Genomic DNA, 24,866 nt, shown 5'->3' on the forward strand with positions numbered 1-24,866 from the left:
GTTTTCCTTCAGGACGATATTAATGCTTTGTTGATTATCATGCAGTGTACCCAGGGCTGACCAGTAAAACTGGATTGCCTCAGAAGTACTGTACTGCCTCAGGTGGAGCTCAGACTTTCATGCTGAGCAGTTCCTGCCTGAGGTGGAGTGGTGGGGGGGGGGGGGGGGGGTATGTTACCCTGTATACTCCCATGTTACTTGAAAATATTGGTGTAATCTGTCCTTGATTTACATAGAATTCAGTGCCAAGGATCTTTGGAGAGTGCGGTAAAGGCAGGTATTAGAATTTCCTCTAAACTGGCTTCAGCGCATGAACATGAAATGACCAACTCAGCATGGCTGGATTTCTTAGGCTGACTGAATAATGCAGAAAACTGCGTCCATTTTGTATAAGCGCTTTTTGTGAATCGAAGACAAATCGTGATATCGCTTTTAGGTACAATATGATTGCGAATTTGCTATTGCATTTTGCATAGTTTTTAAAGCCTTTAACAGACATGCTGATCCAACTATAGCGACTTTTGCTTTGCAGGCAACCTATTGCATGGATCAATGCTAAAGGGTGTAGCATACAACCCCTATGATCCAGATGGAGTAAAAGCTACAGAGTGCAAAATTCTCATTTTTGCATTGCCATTTTTATGCTTACACAAGCACGTTTTTGCCAGCAATATTTGTCCTCTCTGGGAAAAGACTCCCCTATACCTGTGCGGATCACAAGATTGGTCACTGGCATTACATGACATTTTTTGTCATGACATCCTCCACTGCAGGTCCAGGGAACGCGGAGGAAAAAGGAGCAAAATCTTTACTTCAGCTACATAGATGGATTGGAAAGGTCGGGGCTGTTCCTGGAGAAGAGACGCTCGAGAGAAGATTTGATCAAGATATTCGAAACCATGACAGGTCTGGATAATAGAAAGGAAAAAACTGATGCCATTGCTGGAAGGATCGGGAATAGGATTGACGGTAATTGGTAAAAGAAGCAATGGAGATATGGGGAGAAACCTTTTCACGCAGCGAGTGTGGTTTTGGGGGGCGGGGGGGAAAGAGGTTCAATTGAGGATTTTGAGAGGGAACTGGATTATTATCTGAAAAGGAAGAATGTGCAGGGTTATGGGAAGGAGCACAAGGTGAATTGCTCCTTTGGAGAGGTGACACTGCACTGAATGGCCTCCTTCTGTGCTGTAACAATGCTGTGATTCTGTAAACCAATTATATCAGGTTTGCATTGTATAGGAACTTCTTGTGGGGGGTGTTGGGGAGTGTCTGCGCGATGAAGAAATGGCTATGCCAATATTAGGCATAAGTAAGATTCGACCCACAGAATTGGGGGTTGGCTGGGGATGGAGAGGGTGCGGGGGTTGGGGGGGGGGGCTTGTCCATTTAGAGGAACACCTTAGGCCTTGTGCCCAGTCCCACTCACATTGGAGGATCCAAGTGGGGTGGCCCAGTGCCACAGTTGGAGCCGCAGAAAGGAAAAGTATTCTCTGCTGTAAATGCAAGCGCAGGAGGATTGTGGTCGAACACTTTCACAGCCAGCAGCCCGGCATTCGTGCTGGAAATCAAGATTCCTAACTTCTGTCTTGATAAGGGCAACTCATTTTCTGGACGTTCATAACCTAGTGCCAACGGGCTCCTGGGAAATTGGGAAGAGCGACAGGAAGAACCAAAGCAAAAGACTGTGGATGCTGGAAATCTGGAATAAAAAACCCAAAGTGCTGGGGACACCCGGCAGGTATGTGGGAAGAGACACATTTCTGAGTCCAATATGACTCTTCTCAGGAACAGAAAAAAACAAGACCGGCCAGATCAAATGAACAGAAAACAAATTCTGCATGTTCAATGAATTTAGCCTACTTCTGTAAAAGATTGGAAATTTTGTATTAAAATTCTGACAATGAAAGGTTAAATGCCAGCCTCACATAACTATTAGCTAGGGAGAAGTGATTTTGCACAAAGGTGCAGGTCCCTGGCCTTTATACAATATGGGGAGAGGGGGGACCATGGCTGGCACTGTGCATCTACAATATCATTGCAGCTTCTCAGCATGTGTTTTTTCTGAGAATCTGTAAAGCTAGATTGCACTTGTGTGTGGAGGATGTACAATGAATATGGTTTTCTTTCCTTTTAACTGCTTACCTTTGGTGACGTCACTTAAATTATATCTGAAATCATCATTTCCACAGTTCCAGGACATATCCTCCAATGTGAAGGACTGGTTTGATCGTAGCATAATTGTTTCAATTGCACTTGACTTCAGAAGGGAAATTTGGTCATCCGCAGACAACTCCCTGCAGATTGAAGAAGTTGGCTCCTTAGTAAACATTTCCGCATCAGCACCTCTGTTGCAAGTTCATTTTTATTGATATTTATTCAGTAATGGGCATAAATCCCCAGTGCATCTCTCCACCATTAGGTCCCACATCTCTGTCACTTGGGGCAGGGGCCATTCTGTTTCCTTTGTCAGTGTCCTGGATGGTCCCTATTTAATTTTCGGTTCCCCCCCGCCCCACCCCCCTACACTTCTTTCAGAGAAATGGTGTGGTCTCCGTGTGGCGCAGCCCAGGGCTGGAATAGTAGGGCTTGGGAAGTGGAAGGGTGGCATACAAACCTGATATTCCACCCGCTTGTGTGGGTTATTTACTGTGCAGCATTACCACCACACCAGCAACTCTTTTCTCAGCCCATTTCATTGTGCGACAATGATTTGCTGAAAAGAATAAGCTTAACGCACACATAGTGTGGAAATGAGCTCATGTCTTGGCACAGAACCATACAAACCTATTAGCTTCAGTGTTGAGATTGCTCATTTCAGCTAGGACAGCAGGTGGGGCTATTACAATTAGCCTCAGTGCCATGGGCTACGGAGGAGCAAAATCAACCTGAGTCCCACTGCCATAAAGTGTGTGAGAACAGCGGGGAGGAGACAATAAGGCTTGGCCATGATGTTTCAACAATGAATTTTGTGCTACTTGCTGTCTATCTGGCAACTATGTTCAATTCAGTGAGGAGTTGAAGGCTACCAGTGGCAGCAGAGCTAAACCCCAGCAAATGTCACTGTCCTTAGGAAAGGAAGGTACAAATTTGTTCAGCTTTACAGAGTTATACAGGAGGCCGAATCAGTGCTTATAAAACCATTTAAATGACGGAAGAGAAGGGCAAAGGAGAGCTTGAGGTAGACAGGACAGAATTGGTGGTGGTTGTTTTTTTTGACTGCTCTTTGACGTTCATTACAATTTATAGTGGCAGTAAAGCAAAGTTAGAAGTTGCGAATTTTGCAGTCAGCTTTGCAAAATAAGGAAAAATATGGATTGTAAGTTAGCTTTCCTGCAATCATCATTTATGCGGCAAACAGCAGTCAGTTCTTGCGCTCATTGATGTTTTGTGCCAAGTATAATTCTAAAAGATTACATACATTCATACATATATACACCTGAACTAGGAACTGGAGGAGGCCACTCGGCCCATCGAGCCTACTATCCCATTCAATAAGATTTGGCTGATCTGATTGTAACCTCAACCCCACATTCCTGCCGACCCCCCGATAACCTTTCACCCCCCCCCGTTAATCAAGAATCTAACTGGCTCTGCCTTAAAAATAGTCAAAGATTCTGCTTCCACAGCCTGTTGAGGACGAGAGTTCCAGACACTCAACCCCTCTGAGAGAAAACATTTCTCCCCATCTCCGTTTGGAATGAGTGACCCCTTATTTTTAAACAGTGACCCCGAGTTCTAGATTCTCCCACAAGAGGAAACATCCTCTCCACATCCACCCTGTCAATACCCCTCAGGGTGTTAAAGGTTCCAATCAAGTCGCCTCTTACTCTTCAAAACTCCAGTGGATACAAACCCAACCTCTCCAACCTTTCCTCATAAGACAACCAGCCCATTTCTGGGATTAGTCTAATAAACCTTCTCTGAACTGCTCCTAACACATTTCCATCTTCCCTTAGATAAGGAGACAAATACTGTTCACAATACTCCAGATGTGGTCTCACCAACACCCCATACAACTGAAACACAACCTCCCTGCTTTTATATTCAATTCCCCTCACAGTAAACAATAACATTCTATTCACTTTCCTAATTACTCGCTGTACCTGCAGACTAAACTTTTGTGATTCATGCACTATGACCCCCAGATAGGACAGATAGGTAGGTTCTTTACTCGGAGAGTAGTAAGGGCGTGGAATGCCCTGCCTGCAACAGTAGTGGACTCGCCAACACTAAACGCATTCAAATGGTCATTGGATAGACATATGGATGATAAGGGAATAGTGTAGATGGGCTTTAGAGGGGTTTCACAGGTCGGCGCAACATTGAGGGCCGAAGGGCCTGTACTGCGCTGTAATGTTCTATGTTCTCTGTACCTCAGAGTTCTGCAATCTCTCACCATTTAGAGAATCAGCTTCTTTTTTATTCGTGCTGCCAAAATGGACAATTCCACATTTTCCCACATTATATTCCATTTTCCAGATGTTTGCCCACTCACTGAACCGATCTGTATCCCTTTGGAGCCTCCTTATGTCCTCTTCACAATTTACTTTACTCAATTCGGCCCATCGAGTCTGCACTGACCCTTCCAAAGACCACTCGACTTAGGCCCAATCCCCCACCCTAACCCTGTAAACCCCACCCAACCGTTGGATATTTAGGGGCAAATTAGCATAGCCAATCCACCTAACCTGCCCATCTTTGCACTGTGGGAGGAAACCGGAGCCGGGGCCCTGGCGCTGTGTGGCAGCAGTGCTAACCACTGTGCCGCTGTTAGCTAACTAATCTTCTATCCATGCCAATATATTACCCCCTACACCTTGAGCCTGTGACATCTTATCAAATGCTTTCTGGAAATCTAAGTACAGTAGATCCACTGGTTCCTCTTTGTCCACAGTACATGTGACTGCTGCAAAAAACTCCACAAAATTGGTTAAACATGATTTCCCTTTCACAAGACCATGTTGACTCTGTCAGATTGCCTTGAATTTTTCCAAGTGGCAAAATTTGGCTCCAACTCCATCTAGAGGTTTGCAGATGACATGACCGTAGTGGGTCGGATCTCGAACAACAATGGGGCAGAATACAGGAGGGAGATAGAGAACCTAGTGGAGTGGTGTAACGACAAAAATTTCTCCCTCAATGTCAGCAAAACTAAAGAGCTGGTCATTGACGTCAGGAAGCAAAGTACTGTACACACCCCTGTCAGCATCAACGGGGCCGAGGTGGAGATGGTTAGCAGTTTCAAATTCCTAGGGGTGCATATCACCAACAACGTGTCCTGGTCCACCCACGTCAACGCTACAACCAAGAAAGCACTACAGCGCCTATACTTCCTCAGGAAATTTGGCATGTCCACACACTGACTCTCACCAATGTTTACAGATGCACTATAGAAAGCACCCTATCTGGCTGCATCACAGCCTGGTATGGCAACTGCTCGGCCCAAGACTGGAAGAAACTTCAGAGAGTCGTGAATACCGCCCAGTCCATCACACGAACCTGTCTCCCGTCCATTGATTCCATCTACACCTCCCGCTGCCGGGGGAAAGCGGGCAGCATAATCAAGGATCCCTCCCACCCGGCTTACTCACTTTTCCAACTTCTTCCATCGGGCAGGAGATACAAAAGACTGAGAACACGCACGAACAGACTCAAAAACAGACCCTGTTCTCCGACTCAAAGACAGGAATACGAAACTAACTCAGCTTAACTGACGTTTGAAAGAATAATTGTGAAAAGTGTGTGTGTGTGCTGATCCGACATGCAAATCAATTTTTCCCTGACAATTGGCTGGTTGTTCATTACATTCAAAGAAAGACTTGCATTTACTTTGCGCTTTTCATGACCACCGGATGCCTCGAAGTGTGAGCCAATGAAGTACTTTTTGAACTGTACTCACTGTTAACGCAGAAAATGCGGCAACTCATTTAGGTGCAGGAAAATCCCACAAATAACAAAGTGATAATGACCAGATAATGGGGGGGGGGGGGGGGGGATTCTCCAGTTCCCTAGCCGCGTGTTTTTCGGCTACCCTCCGTTCGCTGGCGGCCGGATTCTATCTTCCCACCACTCATCAATGGGATTTCTCATTGTAATCACCCCTGCCGCCAGGGAACCTGTGGACGGGGTGCGCTGCCAGTGGGAGAAGTGAATCCTGATGACCGGAGATTTCCGGCCAATGATTTTAGTGATTTGATTAAATGATAAATATTGACCAACACACCAGGGAGAAGCCCCTGCTCTTCTTCACTATAATGCCATGGGGTATGGGCGAGATTCTCCGCAAATGCAGAGAATCGTAAAGGCTGCCGTGGGACAGGCCGTGACCCATGGCAGCCTTCACGCCCACTTCCTGGGCCGATTCTCCCCCCCCGGGCGGGGCTAGGAGCGCGGCCCCGTGCGTCACGGCCTTGACGACGGTCGTCAAGGCCGCACGCCAAGTGTCATGTCGGCTGACGCGGCCGATGACGTCAGCCGCGCATGCGCAGGTTGGACAACGCCAACCCGCGCATGCGCGGTTGCCGTCTTTTTCCTCAGCCGCCCCGCAAGACGTGGCGGCTTGATCTTGCCGGGCGGCGGAGGGGAAAGAGTGCGTCCGTTTTGGACGCAGGCCCGACGATCGGTGGGCACCGATCGTGGGCCTGTCCCCTCCGGAGCACAGTCGCTGTGCTCCCGTCCCAATCGGGCCCCTGGATGCCCCAAACGGGCATCCGGCGCCCGTTTCACGAATGCAGCGACCAGGTGTGATTGCTGCCGTGTTCAAACGGGCGCGAAGGGCCGGCCGCTCGGCACTCGTCGTAAAAAATGGCGAGCGGCGATTCGTGGCGTGGGTCGAGCGTGGGGGGGGGGGGGGGGGGGGGAAATAGCGGGAGGGCGTGAAAAATGTCGGGAGGCACTCCTGCTATTCTCCCACCCGGCGTGGGGGGCAGAGAATCGCGCCCTTAATGTCTGTTCAAGCACGCAGATGGAGCCTTATCTCATCTAACAGATGCCATTTCTGACAGTGCAATCCTCGATCAGTACTGCATTAAAATTCTATGAGATTCGGAATGGGTTCAAAAAGGGCACATCATGCACAAAATCCTTCTTAAAATTCTTTGAAGTTGTAGTAATGAGTATAAATAAAAGGGACCCTAAAAAAGAATGAAAAAAAAAGTGAGCAGCACGGTAGCACAGTGGTTAGCACAGTTAATTCACAGCTCCAGGGTCCCAGGTTCGGTTCCCGGCTGGGTCACTGTCTGTGCGGAGTCTGCACATCCTCCCCGTGTGCGCGTGGGTTTCCTCCGGGTGCTCCGGTTTCCTCCCACAGTCCAAAGATCTGCAGGTTAGGTGGACTGGCCATGTTAAATTGTCCTTTGTGTCCAAAATTGCCCCTAGTGTTGGGTGGGGTTATGGGGATAGGGTGGAGGTGTGGACGTGGGTAGGGTGCTCTTTCCAAGAGCCAGTGCAGACTCGATGGGCTGAATGGCCTCCTTCTGCACTGTAAATTCTATGAAAGTGTCAGCTTGACTTTGGTGTTCAAGTACAAAGTGGGACTGAAACACAGAACCTGATGATTCAGAGGTGAGTGTGCCACCAACTGAGCCACAGCTGACACGCACCAAAGCTTTTGAAATAATTCAGCAGGATGACAATTACGGTGGTGGTTAATATGGAGAAACCCATCACCATAATCACCATCATTGGACCCCCTCTGTAGAAAAGCCCCAAAATGTTGTGATCTTCACTCTGGGTAGGGCGGGTGTGGGACACAGTCGGGCCCACTTACCCGAGAAGCAGAGCATTAGATAGCCATGGGGGCAGCGGAGTGCTGAGACGGGGTGGTTGGAAGGATGTTAGGCCCTCTAGCCCTTACCGTGTCCATACCATCTCCATGCCAGCTCATGACCATCCCCCCACCCACTCCCATGGACCCTCATACTCTCCATGTCAATTCATGACCCTTCCATGCCCATTCACCCAGTATAAACTATATACAGAACCAATGAGCCACATAGTAACAATGGCATTTATGGAATAGCTCAGGAAAATTACACCCATTTAGAAATTTTCTTTTGAAAAAAAAAACCCTCCCGTTCCTGCAATCCAATAAAAGTGTCAATAAGACTGTTAAAGTATTAAGAACGGAGGCTTCAAACACTACACACATCTCTTACTCCTGTGCAAAAAAACATTGAGACACTGACAAGAGAGATCACAGAAAGAACAAGTTATTACAACCACTTAAAAGGTTTCAATCAAATTCAACAGTTCTCTCCAGTTGTCAAAACAGAACCCCCTGCTGAGATAATCCTTTTAGGAGTCTGGGTTCTCAGCCAAGCATGCATAATGAGGCCATCCAGTTCTACTGAAAGAGTTCTTACACCTGGAATGGAAATAAAAAATACCAAGTGCAGGTATTTGCCGTTTTCTTTCTGCTCATAGTCCGTGACTTTGATTTGCTATAAAACGCCTGACTTGTGTCAATTAACTGGTCCAATCACAGATTTCAGAAAGGGTATCAAGAATATGGTGCTTTGTTATTAGTTTCCTTAACATAATGGCATGGCATTCTTGTCTGGCCCAACCAGGCAAGCAACATCAAACATTCTTAACTAGACATTGGCTACAGATAGCTCTCCTTGCACCCTTCACTTCAGATCTAGCATTCATGGGTAGATTTTACTGTATTAATAATTACATGGAACCTCTCAGAAAAGACAACATACCTGAATCCAGGGATAGCCTTTGCAAAGCCAACTACTTTCTGTATGCTGTAACTGACTAGGTCAGCCAAATGAGGCAACATGGGGAGATCTTCTTGCTGTTTGGAACTTCCACTGTCATCTTGAAGCATCCCAAAGATGTTGGAGAAATCTGATTTTGTTAACTCTGACATATCTGTGCAGACCAGAGTGTAAAATGCAACAGATCATTATCCTTGCAACAGTACATCTGTATGAAATGCAGTTAACGGCCCAATTCAGTATTGAGTGTTTCCAACATTTGTACATAGTTACACAGAATTTCAAAGCAATAATTCAAAGATCTAAGACCAGAAGACATAGAAGCAGAATTAGGCCACTCGTCCCCATTTTTCTCATCCCCATGCTCCTGCCCTCTCCCCATAACCCCTGACCCCCTTATTGATCAAGAACTTATCTATATAATAATCTTTATTATTGTCACAAGTAAGCTTACATTAACACTGCAATGAAGTTACTGTGAAAAGCTCCTAGTCGCCACATTCCGGTGCCTGTTCGGGTCACAGAGGGAGAATTCAGAATGTCCAATTCACCCAACAAGCACGTCTTTCGTGACTTATTTGTCTTAAAGACACTCAACGATTTGGCCGCCACAGCCTTCTGCGGCAATGAATTCCACAGATTCACCACCCTCTGGCTGAAGATATTCCTCCTCATCTCTGTTTTAAAGAATCGTCCCTTCAGTCTGAGCTTGTGTCCTCTGGTTCTAGTTTTTCCTACAAGTGGAAGCATCCTCTCCACATCCACTCTATCCAGGCTTTGCAGTATCCTGTAAGTTTCAATAAGATCCCCCCTCATCCTTCTAAACTCCAACGAGTACAGACCCAGAGTCCTCAACCGCTCCTCATATGACAAGTTCTTCATTCCAGGGATCATTCTTGTGAACCCCCTCTGGACCCTTTCCAAGGCCAACACATCCTTCCTTAGATACGGGGCCCAAAACTGCTCACAATACTCCAAATGGGGTCTGACCAGAGCCTTATACAGCCTCAGAAGTACATCCCTGCTCTTGTATTATAGCCTTCTCGCCATGAATGTTAACATTGCATTTGCCTTCCTAACTGCCAACTGAACCTGCACATTAACCTTAAGAGAATCTTGAACTAGGACTCCCAAGTCCCTTTGTGCTTCAGATTTCCTAAGCCTTTTTCCATTTAGAAAATAGTTTATGCCTCTATTCTTCCTACCAAAGTCTTAAACCTCACAATTTTCCACATTGTATTCCATCTGCCACTTCTTTGCCACTTTCCTAGCCTGTCCAGACCCTGTATAACCAAAGAGAAAATGTTGGAAAATCTCAGCAGGTCTGGCAGCATCTGTAGGGAGAGAAAAGAGCTAATGTTTCAAGTCCAGATGACCCTTTGTCACAGCTCAAAGATCCTTCTGCAGCCCCCTTGCTTCCTCAATACTACCTGTCCCTCTGCATATCTTTGGATCATCTGCAAACTTAGCAATAGTGCCTTCAGCTCCTTCTTCCAGAGCATTCATGTATATTGTGAAAAGTTGTGGTCCCAGCACAGACCCCTGAGGCACACCACTAGTCACTGGCTGCCATCCTGAAAAATACCCCTTTATCCCCACTCTCTGCCTTCTGCCAGTCAGCCAATCCTCTATCCATGCCAGGGTCTTACCTTAACACCATGGGCTCTTAACTTATTTAACAGCCTCCTAAACGACACACAGACCTTCTTGAAATCTAAATAGATCACGTTCACTGGTTCTCCTTTGTCTCACTTCCTTGTTAACTCCTCAAAGAACTCTAACAGATTTGTCGGACATGACCTCCCCTTGACGAAGCCGTGCTGACTCAGTCCTATTTTACCATGCACTTCCAAGTACTTTGCGATCTCATCTTTAATAACAGACTCTAAAATATTACCAATGACCAAACTCAGGCTAACCAGCCTACAATTCCCCGTCTTCTGCCTCCCTCCCTTCTTAAACAGTGGTGTTGCATTAGCCACCTTCCAGTCCTCTGGGATCCTTCCTGCCTCCAGTGATTCCTGAAAGATCATCACTAATGTCTCCACAATCTCCTCAGCTATCTCTTTTAGAACCCTAGGGTGTAGTCCATCCGGTCCAGGTGATTTATCCACCTTCAGACCTTTCAGTTTCCTTCTCATTGCTGATGGCTACTACACTCACCATTGCCCCCTGGTTCTCCTGGAGCTCTGGCATCCCACTGGTGTCTTTCACCCATGAAGACTGATGCAAAGGAACTGTTCAGTTCCTGTGCCATTTCTTTGTTTCTTATTATTACTCCTCCAGCCTTATTTTACAGTAGTCCAATGTCTATTTTTGCCTTTCTCTTACCTTTCATATATTGAAAAAAACTCTTGCTATCTTCTTTTATATTATAGCCAGCTTACACTCATATTTAATCTCTTCCCCCCTTATTGCTTTTTTAGTTGTCCTCTGCTCGCTTTTAAATGCTTCCCAATCCTGGTTTTCCACTAATCCTCGCCACTTTGTATACTTTTTCTTTTGCTTTTATGCTGTCCTTGACATCCCTTGTCAGCCATGGATGCCTTGTCCTGCCCTTAGCATGTTCCTCCTCCTTGGGATGAATTTCTGTTGTGCCTCCCTAATAACCCCCAAAAACTCCTGCCATTGCTGTTCCACTGTCTTCCCTGCTAGGCTCCTTTTCCAATCAACTCTGGCCAGCTCCTCCCTCATGTCTTTGTAGTTACCATTATTTAATTGTAATCCCGTTACATCTGATTGCAGCTTCTCCCTCTCAAACTGCAGGGTAAATTCTATCATATTGTGGTCACTGCTCCCTAAGGGTTCCTTCACCTTAAGTTCCCTTATCAAGTCTGCCTCATTACACATCACCAATTCTAGAATTGCCTGTTCCCTAGTCGGCTCTGTCACAAGCTGCTCCAAAAAACCATTACATTCCACAAATTCCTTTACTTGGGATCCACTACCAACCTGATTTTCCCAGTCCACCTGCATATTGAAGTCCCCCATGATTATTGTAATATTGCCTTTTTTTACATGCCTTTTCTATCTCCTGGTTTATTTTCTGCCCCACATCCTGACTACTGCTAGGGGGCCTGTACATAACTCCCATCAGGGTCTTTTTACTGTTGCGATTCCTCAACTCTACCCACAGAGATTCTATGCCTTCTGATCCTATATTGCTCCTTGTTATCGATTTAACTTCATTCCTTACTAACAATGCAACCCTGCCCCCTTCGCCCATCTGCCTGTCCTTTGATATTTAGATCCCAGCCCTGATCCCCTTGCAGCCACGTCTCTGTTATGTTCAAAACATCATACCGGCCAATTTCAATGTGCGCAACAGGCTCATTTACCTTGTTCCGTGTACTGCGCGCATTAAGGTACAACACCCTTAAAGAAAGGACATTCTCCTTTCTATTATTTGTCACCTTTTTTGCTCTCCTGAAGTTAGAAGAGTTAAATTTATTGTCTGAAGCCAGAGTTTTTGGTCCCACCACAAACTTCATTCCTTGACCATGGTGTTCATCCTGGTAACTTTCTGAATCTGAGCCAAACCATTCGCAACCTCGGTGTTGTATTTGACCGCGAGATGAGCTTCTGACCACACGTCTGCTCCATCACCAAGACTGCCTACTGACACCGCCCCAACAAATGAACAAACAGTTGTGGAAGCTGTGGCAGGGTGGGGGTGAGAAGGGATGGGAGACCTCAGTGGTAATTTGAAAAGTGAGGATATAATCCGTGCCAAGCAAAGTTTGAGGGCAGACACGATGAAGATGTCAGCTTCTGATGAAATGTTCAATTAAGTTCCATTCTCCATTCTGGTGGATGTCAAAGATATCGTGCATGACTTGAAGAGTGGAATGCTTCCCTGGTTTCATGGTTAACATTCCTCTTTCAAGCAACATCATAAAACAACAGATCAATTGGTGATTTCTATTGCTGCGTGCGAAATGTCTATCCCATTTGCCGACACGCAATCACTGTACTTCAAATTCATTCAGTGCATATAAAATACTTGGAGACAGTTTAAAGATGTGGGTGGGATTTAATGGCGGCAAAGTGCTTATGCGAGAGCACGGTGAGGCCATTAGATTGCGGGTGAAGCCAAAAATGAGAACCGTGCCTGGCGCCGATTAGTTTGTGATCTAACCAGCACACGCCTGTTGGTGAAATCAGGATCCCGTCATAGCGTGGCAAGCAACCAATAATCACCACTTAAGCCCGATCTCCATACAATTAATGGGAGCGACCTGCTATCGAACGGCCTCCCGTGATCTAACCCCCTCCGCGGGTGTCAATTCATATACCTTTCTAAAAATGTGAACCTGGCGGAAGGGTTGCTGTGGGGATCCGAGGAGGTGAGCAGCCATCTTTGCTCCTGGGAAATGAGCCTGGGGACACTGGGGTTGGTGCCCCGGTGCTCGGAGGGTGGGGTGGGGGAGCCCCCAGGAGTCGGGGGGGGGGGTGGCATGGGCGACGTTGCTGGACGTGGATGGGCCAGGGCACGGAACTGTGCTGGGCAGGGGCACTGTCCGGCGCATGCTGTTGGGGGGGGTGGGGGGGGGGGGGGGGGGGGAAAGACAGGTGGGGCCAGTGCCAGGGGGTCAATGCCAACCCACCTGTGCGGCCCGGTGGAGGGCATTGACCTTCTTATGGCACTGGGTTCCAGTCCTCCTGGTGATGCTCCCCAAACTGATGGCCGCTGCCACTTCCTGCCAGGTGGCACTGGCTGCCCTGTGCCTGACCCTCCGAGACCCTCGGAGGAACAGGGCACCCTGTCTGATTTTGACCAACAGTCTGGCCAGATCGGCATCATCGAATCGTGGGGTTGGTCTCCTCGATGACTTGGCTGTGAGCTGAGGGGGTTGGCTGTACAGGAGCGGTTTAAGTGCTGCTCTCCCTTGTTAGCAAGGGGCTGGCAAGTGCGGTCCCAGTGAATCAGCCGGCGGGGCAGTCAGTTGTAGCATGAAAGCCTGTGGGTCCTCGTTCATTGGTCCAATTAACATTTTATGGCAGCGGCGGCATCATCGGGCCGAGCGTCGGGAAGCTCGCGGCAGTTCCCCTCTCTACCAGACTTCGAAACCTTTCCATTAAATCACGGCCGTCATAAAGCATTATCTATATCTAAGGCAGGGCTGTTTTTTTTAAAGAGGTGTTCCACTCGGCCACCTTCATTTAATTCCACTTTACAAGAAACTCAATTTCTGTGCATCCTGAATGCAACACAACTTGGAGAAGTGGAGATGACATGTGTCGTTGTAACTGGGTTGGATTACACTCCTGGGCTGCCTGTTGGTGGTGTTCTGCACCTGAAATGCAAACACGCTTTGCCGTTCCTCCCTCTGCGGGAATTTCTCCTTCTCCAAATTCCAGACAGCCAGGGCTAGGCCTGACGGAATGGACATGCTTAGTCCTGGTTTTGCAGCTGAAGGGGCTCAGTGCTGGCAATAAGAATACTGCCGTGGAAGCGCTGCACCAAAGGAGCGCTGAACTGTGCAAAAACAACAGCAAGTGGCAGAAACAAAAAAATGGACAATGTTCTGTTTGGGAAAGCAAACACAGCACGAAAAATATAAATCTCATCAATCAGGCCACGAGCTTCAAGTGAAGGAGCTCTGCATCATTCACTCGGCGCAGTCACTGTTTCATATAAATGCGCAGTGAATAAGCAGCTGTATTGCAGACGATCAGATGGAATTCATCACGTTGCTCGTTGTAGCTCACATAATTTTTAATGGGGCTTGTAGCACAAAAACTATTTCTGTGGAGTTGAACATGGAGTGCGCTCAGACCTACAAGCCAAATTCCACAGACTTTGCGTGGGACTGATTACCAAGCACAAAAACAGGCAAGCATCTTTCAGATTTAATTCACTTTCCTTTTCGGCTTCGGAGCCTCCCATGTTGGTTTAAAATTCAATCTATTCACACAAATTCTTTTCAGAAATTGCAAATGGTCTCTTACTACTTCTGATTTTTAAAAAATCATTTATAGGATGTGGGCGTCAGTGGGTCAGCATTTATTGGCAATCCCTACCCCTCCATTTCAGAGGCAATTTGAGAGTCAACCACATTGCTGTGGATCTGGAGTCAAATATTGCTCAGGATAAGTAGCATTAGTCAAGCAGATGGGGTTTATGACAATGGTTTCATGGTCATCATTAGACGTTTAATTCCAGATTTTTTAACCCGGGTTTCCAGATCTTGCCCAAAGTCTCTGGATTATTAATCTAGTGACAATACTAGTACGGAACCACCTTTCCATACCAACACCGCTCATCAAGTAAAGGAACAGACAGCTAACCTTTCCTGAAGTCTCTTTGAATGGCATTCTTAAGGAAGCATCTCATGGAATGAGGGGGATGGACCAGAATCCTGGCCCTCCCGCTTTTTTTCCCTGGTCCACCCGAACAGCTGAAATTGACGACTCACTAAGTGGGAAATTTTGGTTGACCAAGGAATTCAAAGCCTGTTGCAAATCAACTGCCTGGACAGAAATGCACTCAGTATCCAAAATAAACTGGAAGAACTGGAGGCCATAATCCGTAATGAGGAATCAGATGGAGCAGAAGCAATTGGAACATGGTATTGTAGTCAATGAGGAATCCGGAAACGTTGAGTCAAAAGTAGTTGATTTCCTACTGTGACGAATGCAGGATTTTAGATATATTGGATTATAAAATTTGGGAATTTAAGGGTTAGAGTGTGTTTGACTGCAGTAGTCATGTTTTTAAAAGAATCTTGTTTTGCAAGACCAGAAAGCTTTTAGGAGCCAGAGGTGAAATTGACCAGAGTTAAAAGTCTGGGCTAATGCACTGTTGTTTAACTAGGGGGAGTACCTGGGGAGTTAATGTGTTTTCAGCTTGGGGAGATGATGTAATTGCTGGATGGAGCTAAAGTATTCAGACATTCTGAGAAAGATTTGAATAGAACTTTGATCTTGCTTCCTTTTAGACCACAAGTAAAGGGGTGAGATCTACCGGCAGCGTGCACTTGAATGGGAGCGCGGCGTGACTGGTAGATGCCGGGTGATGTCTCCCGTGGGCTTCCCGACAACCAGTCACCCCGCGAGGAGTCGAGATCAAGATGCCACCCACAATGGTTATGACCAAGCTGTGCTTACTTAAGTAGGTCTTAAACCTACTAAGGCCTATTCACCCAAAATCGACTGGTCTCTCGCCATCTAACTGCCTCCCCAGGGAGACCCCAGCTGGGCATTATTCAGTCCTAGTCCCACAGGCGTAACAGCACCCGGGGGGGTGGGGGCTGCCAGACCATCAGAAGCCCCTGGGGGATCAGGGTTAGGGCAGGGTGGGCCCCTGCCCCCCCCCCAGAACGTGGGCACCTTGGCACTGCCAAGCCAGCAGGAGCACTGCCAGGGAGTTAGTGCAAGGGTGGAGAGGTGCCACAGTGGCACTGCCAAGTTTCAGGATCTGAGGGGAGGCATGCTGATGAAAGAAGGGTGGAGGGGTATATGGAAGGTGGGGGGGGGCAAAGCAGGTAAGAAGGGGCCTCTGAGAGGTTTAGGGGGCTGGCGGGTAGGGGTCCTGGAGGGGGGGGAGGGGGTGGGGGCTTGTTAGAGGATATGTGGGGCTCTGAGGTAGGGGGGTCCCCAGGGACCACATAGTGGGGTGTCCTTATTTGCCTTACTTGGGGGGTTGCGGGGTAATGCCCATGTGTGTGGGGGTGACATTGCCCATGAGTGGGGGGACCCGCAAGTTCACTTAGTGATCGGGACACCCTTTCAAAATGGCGGCCCGATCTCTGAGGAGCAGGTCTGGCCAGCGAGTTCAGTTCCCAGTGATGAAGAAAAATTATGTGTGGGCGAAACTGGTGAGTGACTGAGGGCGTGATTTAATAGAACAGTTTCTCAGTGTGGGAGCGAGCAGGAACTGCCGTGAGTTACCCAATGCTCGACATGGCGAGACCGTCACTAGTATCTAATATTATTTGGTCCACTAAATGAGACCCCACGGGCTTCACGCCAGATGACTGTCTCGCCGGCTGATTTGTCGGGACTGCGCTCACCAGCCCCCCCCCCCCCCCCCGGCCATTAACAAGGGAGAGCAGCACTTAAACCCATGTCCAGCAGTACCGATCACGCCGGCCCTCCTCCCGCCACCATATTCCCCATCACCCCCATACTCTCCATACACCCTATCCCCCACCATACTCCCCATCGCCCATACACCCCAACCCCCATATTCCCCATCTCCCATACACCCCATTCTCCCCCCATCCCCCCACCGCAAACTGTGCCCCCGTCACGATGAACTATACGTGCAGCTCACGATGCCCGCTCTGTCCCCGCAGGAGTAGCTGGCCCACAAAAGACAGGAGAGGGTCCAGACAGGCGTCGGGGTGCCGGACATCAGAGTCCTCACCCCCTCTGAGGAACGGGCCCTGAAGGTCGCGGGGATGGCCGAGGACATCCCGTTAGATCTCACAAAGGCGTGGTGAGCCGGGTAGATGCCGGGAGCAAGATCTCCCTTCATTTTCCGGCCACATTGTGTCGCGGCGCGTTGCTTTTCTGGCCCAGCGTGGTCGGTAGATTGAGCCCAGAAATATTTCTGTTAGATCGCACCCAAAGTCTTTTACTCTCACAGGAGGATAGTTAAAAAAGATTAATGGTATTTAAAGCTGTGCAGACTTGTCAGAGGACAAGGGGGAAACTGAAACAAACCAGATGAAACAGATTTTTGAAGATATTCAGCCAGAGTCTGCAGGGGTTTGAACAGGAGCCAAATCTGTTCTGGAAGCAAGTGTTAATCTGTGACCTTGGGATGTAGAAGGGATTGAGAGCTGTATGTTTTTCCTTTCTTGCTGTTTAATTGGGAACCAAGTGGTATTGTTTAAGGAATAATTGTAAGCTATTTTCAGGTGTGACGTTAAAGAGTTTAATATTGTGTTTAGAATAAAGTTTTGTTTTAAAATACCAAATCCCTATTTTTTGTGTGCAATCTGGAGTAAAGTGTTCTTTCCACACAGTCTTATCAAATAATGGTGTTTCGGTCCAGTATCCTAGCTATATTGCGGTCTGGTCTGGGATCGTAATGCTACTCACAGCTAGGAAATACAGCAACTAAGCAACAGTCCAAGTTCCAGCCAGGACCACCCTGAGAAGCCGGCTGCTTCCTGGGTCCGCTTTTATCTCGGGGAATTAACAAGCTCGCTGTTGGGCCTCTGCCCCCTCAGCGGGGGAGCTCATACTACACGAGCCCTACGGGGAGTTCGATCGGGTTGTCCCTGTGGATCTCGTGGGGGTTATAATACATGGTTACATGGGCAGCATGGTGGCCTAGTGGTTAGCACAACTGCCTCACGGCGCTGAGGTCCCAGGTTTAATCCCGGCTCTGGGTCACTGTCCGTGTGGAGTTTGCACATTCTCCCCGTGTCTGCGTGGGTTTCGCCCCCACAACCCAAAAATGTGCAGAGTAGGTGGATTGGCCATGCTAAATTGCCCCTTAATTGGAAAAAATAATTGGCTAATCTAAATTTATAAAAAAAAAATACATGGTTACATAACGAAGACAAATAAAAACAGAAAATGCTGGATAAATTCAGCAGGTCCGGCAGCATCTCTGGAGAGAGAAGCAGAGTTCACATTTCAGCTCGAGCACCTTTTATTTTTAATAAACATTTTATTGAGGTATTTTTGGTATTGTAACAACAACAAAATGAACAATGTTACATGAATCTATAAACATAGTGCAAAAGCCGTCTCCCTCCCTTACAGGTCCTACCTTTATTAACCCCCTACTCTAAGCTAAACTAACCCCCCCACCCCTGCTGACAATTAATTTTCCGCGAAGAAGTCGACGAACGGTTGCCACCTCCGGGTGAACCCTAACATTGACCCTCTCAAGGCAAACTTGATTTTCTCCAAACAGAGAATGCTAGCCATGTCCGATAGCCAGGTCTTTAACTTCGGGGGCTTTGAGTCCCCCCAAGCTAATAGTATCCGGGCTACCAGGGAAGCAAAGGCCAGAACGTCTGCCTCCTTCTCCTCCTGGATTCCCGGATCCTCCGACAATCCGAAAATCGCCACTTCTGGACTCGGTGCCACCCTTGATTTTAACACCGTAGACATGACATCCGCAAACCCCTGCCAAAATCCCCAAGCTTCGGACATGTCCAGAACATGTGGACGTGGTTCGCTGGTCCTCCCGCACACTTCGCACACCTGCCTTCCACCCTAGAGAATCTGCTCATCTGGGCCACTGTCATGTGAGCCCGATGAACGACCTTGAATTGTATCAGGCTGAGCCTGGCACATGTTGTGGACGCGTTGACTCTACTCAACGCGTCCGCCCAGAGACCATCCTCTATCTCTCCTCCCAGCTCCTCCTCCCACTTGCGCTTCAGCTCCTCGGTCTGCGTCGCCTCTGACCCCATAAGTTCCTTGTAAATGTCAGAGACGCTCCCCTCTCCTACCCACCCTCTGGAAACTACCCTGTCCTTAGTGGTAGGAGCGGGAAGGTTGCACCTGTTTACATAGGAAGTCCCGCACCTGCAGATACCTGAATTTGTTTCCACTCGCCAACCCAAACTTCTCCTCCAGCGCCCTCATGCTCGGAAAGCTCCCCTCTATAAACATATCCCCCATCCTCTCAATCCCTGCTCTCCGCCATAACCGGAACCCCCCATCCATACTTCCCGGGGCAAACCGGTGATTATTACAGATTGGGGACCAGACCGATGCTCCCACATGTCTCCTCTATTGCCCACAGACTCTCAGGGCCGCCACCACCACGGGGCTGGTGGAGTACCGGAACGTCGGGAACGACAGAGGCGCAGTTACCAACGCCCCCAAACTGGTGCCCTTGCATGAAGCCGCCTCCATACGTTCCCATGCCGACCCCTCAGCTCGAGCACCTTTAATAAGAACTGGGAAAAGTTAAGAATGTAATAGGTTTTAAGGAAATGAAATGGGGAAGTATGGGAAAAAGGCCAAAATGGAAGGTCTATGGTAGGTTCGAAGGCGTGGGAGATGAAATGATAAAAGGGTTAGTGGTGCAAAGCTCCAGGGAGTGGTAATGGGACAAGTAAAGAAACAAAACTATGTCTGGAGATGTAAATGGCAGAAAGGTGAACAACTGCTGTCCAAATGTAAGAACAATAGATAAACGAGAGTAAAATAAAGCCTTCAAAAAAAAGGAAATTAAACCGGGATAGAGATACCATCTGAAATTGCTGAGGCCGGGGAGGTGCAAAATGGGAGTCAATGGGCTCATAGTGAATATTTGTTGATAGTCTGAATGATAGCAGAGCCCAGCACTTGAGTGACAAAAGACAAGGCTAAAGCATTTGTGACCATCTTCAGCCAGAGGTGCAGAGTGGAGGCAGTTCAGAGGCGGTTCACTAGATTGATTCCAGAGATATTGGGCGAAATTCTCCCAAAACGGGAGAAATCGTCAAACTGCCGTAAAACCCGGGCGGGTTTTACGGCATCGCGCCCCTTCCCGACGGGGGACCGATTCTGGTCCCCCGTCGGGGCTAGCAGCCCGACGTCGGAGGCCCCGACAAGTCGGGCTTAACGAAAATCGTTAAGCCCGCTTGTCGGACTTAGCGCTGGCTGACGCGTCATATGACGTCAGCCGCGCATGCGCAGGTGGGAAGACTCCACCCGCGCATGCGCGGGTGACGCCATCGCGTTTTTGCGCGAAACCCGCGCATGCGCGGTCCGGGTTGCCCCTCAGCCGCCCCGCGTATTGATACTGCGGGGCGGCGAAAGGACAAATAGTGCGCGGGCATCGGGCCCGCTGCCCGCGATCGGTGGGCACCGATCGCGGGCCCATGGCACCCTTGGCACGGCCGTGGTACTGCCGTGCCAATCGGTGCCATGGTTATTTTTTTCCAGGTGGTCACGACGTTTTTACGAATGGCAGGACCAGGTGTGTTTGCCGTTCGTAAAAAGGTCGTAAAGGGCTGGGACTTCGGCCCTTCTAACAGCTGTGAATCGCTGCGGCCGTAAAAAAACGGCGGCAGCGATTCGTGTCGGGATTTCGGCGGGGGGGGGGGAGAATAGCGGGAGGGCGTCAAAAAAGTCGGGAAGGCCCTCCCGCTATTCTCCCACCCGTCGTGGGGGGGGGAGAATTTCGCCCATGGGGTTTGTCGTATGAGGAGAGATTGAGCAGTTTAGGCCGATACTCTCTCGAGTTTAGAAGAATGAGGGGCGATCAAATTGAGGTTTACAAGATGATAAAAGGTATGGACAAAGTAGACGTGGAGCGGATGCTTCCTCTTGTGGGGCATTCTAGAATGTTTTAGGAAAAGGGGCAGCAGATTTAAAACAGAGATGAGGAGAAATTCTCTCAAAGGGTGGTGAATCTGTGGAATTCGCTACTCCAGAGAACAGGGAATGCTGGTACAGTGAGTAAATTTAAGCAGGAGATGGACAGATTTTTAATTAGTAACGGGTTGAAGGGTTATGGAGAACGGGCAGGAAAGTGGAGTTGAGGCCGAGAGGAGATCAGCCATGATCGTATTGAATGGTGGAGCAAGCTCGAGGGGCTGAATGGCCCAATCCTGCTCCTAGTTCTTAGTGGATGATCCATCTCGGTCTCTTTCTAAGGTCCTGACTGTCATAGATTTCAGTCTTCAGACAACTTGATTCACTCCACATGGTATCAAGGTACGGCTGAAGGCATGGGATACAGCAAAGCCTCTGAGCCAGGACAACATCTGGGCAAGTACACTGAAGACTTCTGCTCCAGAAATAGCTATGCGCCTAGCCAAGCTGATCCAGTACAGTTGCAACACAGAGCTACTCAACAACGTGGAAAATGCCCAAGGTATGTCCGGTCCACAAAAAGCAGGGCAAATCTAACCCAGCCAATTACTGTTCCTGTTCCTAGTTGCCCTTTGACACTCTGCTGACCTTTGTTCTGCCATTCACACATTCTAATCTCTTTATGGGCCTCAATCACCTCATTTACATTCCCTTTGTCTTTCTGCCCACGATATATTTGTGAATCTCCACCTATCGCTGACCCTCTATCCAGACCCCCCCCCCCCCCCCCCCCCCATCTGACCCTATTTCCAGTTCTCCAGCTTTGATAAAGAGTCATCCAGATTCAAAACGTTCGCTCCCTCTCTCTCCAATCTCAGACCTGCTGAGATTGTTCAGTATTTTCTGTATTTGTTCCAGCCAATTACTGCCCCATCAGTCTGCTCTCAATCATCAGCAAAGTGTTAGAATGTGTCGTCGACAGTGCTATCAAGTGACACTTACTCAGTAATGACCTGCTCGTTGACGCCCAGTTTGGGTTCCACCAGAGCCACTCTGTTCCTCATCTCATAACAGCTTTTGTCCAAACATGGATAAAAGAGCTGAATTCCAGAGGTGAGAGTGACTGCCCTTGACATCAAGGGACCATTTGACCGAGTGTGGCACCAAGGGGCCCGAGTGAAACTGAAGTCAATGGGAATCAGGAGAAAAGTCTCCACTAGTTGGTGTCATACCTAGCACAAAGAAAGCTGGTTTTAGTTGTTGGAGTCCATCACCTGAGCCCCAGGAGGCAATGGTGCCGTGGCATTGTCACTGGACGAGTAATCCAGATACCCAGGGTCATACTCTGGGGACCTGGTTCGAAACCCACCACAGTAAATGGTGAATTTGAATTCAATTGAAAATCTGAAATTAAAAGTTATTAAAAACGTTGCTGATGGTTCATCTGATTCACTAAAATCCTTTTAGGGAAGGAAATCTGCCATCCCTTACTTAATCTGGCCTACACGTGACTCCAGAACAATGTGATTGACTCTATATGTCCTCTGAAATGCCCTCTGGCAAACCCCTCAGTTCAAAGGTAATTAAGGATGGGCAATAAATGCTCGCCCAGCCAGTGAAGCTCATGAATAATTTAAAAAATCACTGGACTTTCCCAAACTGAGGCCCAACAATTTTCAGCTCCGAAATAAGGTGAAATGTGGGGATGTCAGAATGCATTTTTGCAACTTCTCAGATGCTGAAGTAGTTCATATCCACATGCAGCAAGAACTGGACAACATTCAGGCTTGGGCTGATAAGTGGCAAGTAACATTCATGCCACACAGCTGCCAGGCTTCCCAAAAGAGAGAATCTAACCATGCCCCTTCAATACTGGTACTACTGAACTTGTAATCCCGGGTTTACCATTGACCACAAACTGAACTGGACCAGCTGTATTAATACAGTGGCTACCAGAGCAGGTCAGAGGCTGGGAATCCTGCGGAGAGTAACTCACCTCCTGACCCCCCCAAAGCCTGTCCACCATCTACAAGGTACAAATCAGGGGTGTGATGGAAACTCCCCACTTGCCTGGATGAGCGCAGCTCCAATAATACTCAAGAAGTTTGACAAAGTAACCCATTTGATCATTTAATAAGGGCTGGAATTCTCCGATTCACTTTTCCTGCCGGCAGTACACTCCCACCTGTGGGTTTCCCGGCGGCACGGTATGGTTACAATGGGAAATCCCATTAACAAGCGGCGGGACAATAGAATCCTACCAGCAGCGAACGGTGCGCGGCTGAGAAACATGCGGCTGGGGGACCGGAGAATCTAGTTCAATATTAAGACTGAGAAGGAAAGAAGTCCCAGGCCAAGGTACAAAATTAGAAAAGGCTGGTTTTATAGGGATGAGACTGGAATTAGGGAAGGTAATCTTTTAAAAATTACAAAGAAAGAAAGAGAACAGCAGTGAGAAACATTTGTCCGCGGAATTCTCCGGTCCCCCAGCCGCATATTTCTTGGCGGCACGCCGTTCGCTGACAGCGGGATCCTCTACTCCCGCTGCTTATCAATGAGATTTCCCATTGAAGCCACCTCACACCGTCTGGAAACCTGCCGGCGAGGGTGGGAAAAGTGAATTGCAACGGCCAGAAAATTCCAGCCATACTGGGTTATTGGGATATGGTGGAGGTGTTGAGCTTGGGTAGGGCGCTCTTTCCAAGAGCCGGTGCAGACTCGATGGGCCGAATGGCCTCCTTCCGCACTGTAAATTCTATGATATATCTCACTAAAACGTAGGGTGGGATTCTCTCAGCCCGCGCCAGTTCAGAGAATCGCCGGGCCGGACGTGATTCGCGCGCCGCCGCCCCAATGCCGATCCGCCGATTCTCCGGCCGGGATGGACCGAGTTGCCGCCAAAAAAGCCCGAGTCCCGCCGGCGGCGTTCACATCTGGTCTTACCTGGCGGGACCTCGGCGTCCATCCTGTCGGGCGGCCTGGTGGGGGAGCAGGCGGCGTCCGAGCCTGGGTGTGGGGGGCTCCACCGTGGCCTGGCCCACGATCGGGGCCTACCGATCGGGGGACCGGCCTCTCCTGGTGGGGGCCACTTTTGCTCTGCGCTGGCCCCCGTAGCCCTACGCCATGTTGCGTCGGGGCCAGCGCGGAGAAGGAAGCCACTACGCATGCGTGCTGGTCGCAGCGTGCATGCGCAGACCCGTGGCACCCATTTGACGCCGGTATCGGCAGCTGGAGCGGCGTGGGTAGCCCCAGTGCTGTGCTGGCCTCCTATAGGGCAGAGGATCGCTACACTTCGCGGTCCGATGACACCGTCGTTAAACTCTCCAGCTTTTACGACGGCGTCAACACTCTGCCGTCAGAAGGGAGAATCCCGCCCGTAATATCAAGCTAATTAGTAATAAGTTACCAAAAATGAATAAAGAAATAAGGGCAAAACTGAAGAAATACTTATTACATTTTGGTTGGAGAAGTAAGGAGATCACGTAATCTTTGGAAAATAAATGTCTAAATGGGATTGAGAAAGAGAGGCATCAGGGGTTACAGAATCCCAATCTCTGAAAATAGCAACGCAAACAAAACTGGAGCTCATTTCGCGAGGGAAAGAACTGAAAAGCAGAGCAGTATTAAACATTGATTAGGTCACACTTGGGAGTACTGAGAACAGTTCTGGTCAACATATTATAGAAAGGACATAGAGGAGCTGGAGAAGGTGCAAGAAAAATTTACAAAGATTAAATCAAAATTGCGAGGTTATACCCATCTGGGGCAAAATTCTCCGACCCCCAGCAGGGCCCCAAAGGTGGGGAGAATTCCCCACCTTTGGGGAGGCGCGACCCCTGAGTGGTTAAGTACTAGGGGAACCACATAATATAATCCAGTCACAAATAAGTCTAATTGAGAATTCAGGAATATTTTCTTTAC

The 24,866-nt window shown here is 48.4% G+C and overlaps 1 protein-coding gene across 1 annotated transcript in view; it reads right to left on the reverse strand.

Moving 5' to 3' along the window:
- Positions 1 to 24,866, reverse strand: part of LOC119958198 (vitamin D3 receptor-like) — a 107,703-nt gene that overhangs the window by 26,343 nt on the left and 56,494 nt on the right. Inside the window, 2 exon segments of the mRNA XM_038786574.1 lie at positions 2,143 to 2,294; positions 8,709 to 8,880. Coding sequence (XP_038642502.1) covers positions 2,143 to 2,294; positions 8,709 to 8,880 — 324 coding nt within the window.

The sequence above is a fragment of the Scyliorhinus canicula genome, chromosome 28 (assembly GCF_902713615.1).
Source record: "Scyliorhinus canicula chromosome 28, sScyCan1.1, whole genome shotgun sequence".
In the NCBI taxonomy this organism is placed as follows: Eukaryota; Metazoa; Chordata; class Chondrichthyes; order Carcharhiniformes; family Scyliorhinidae; genus Scyliorhinus; species Scyliorhinus canicula.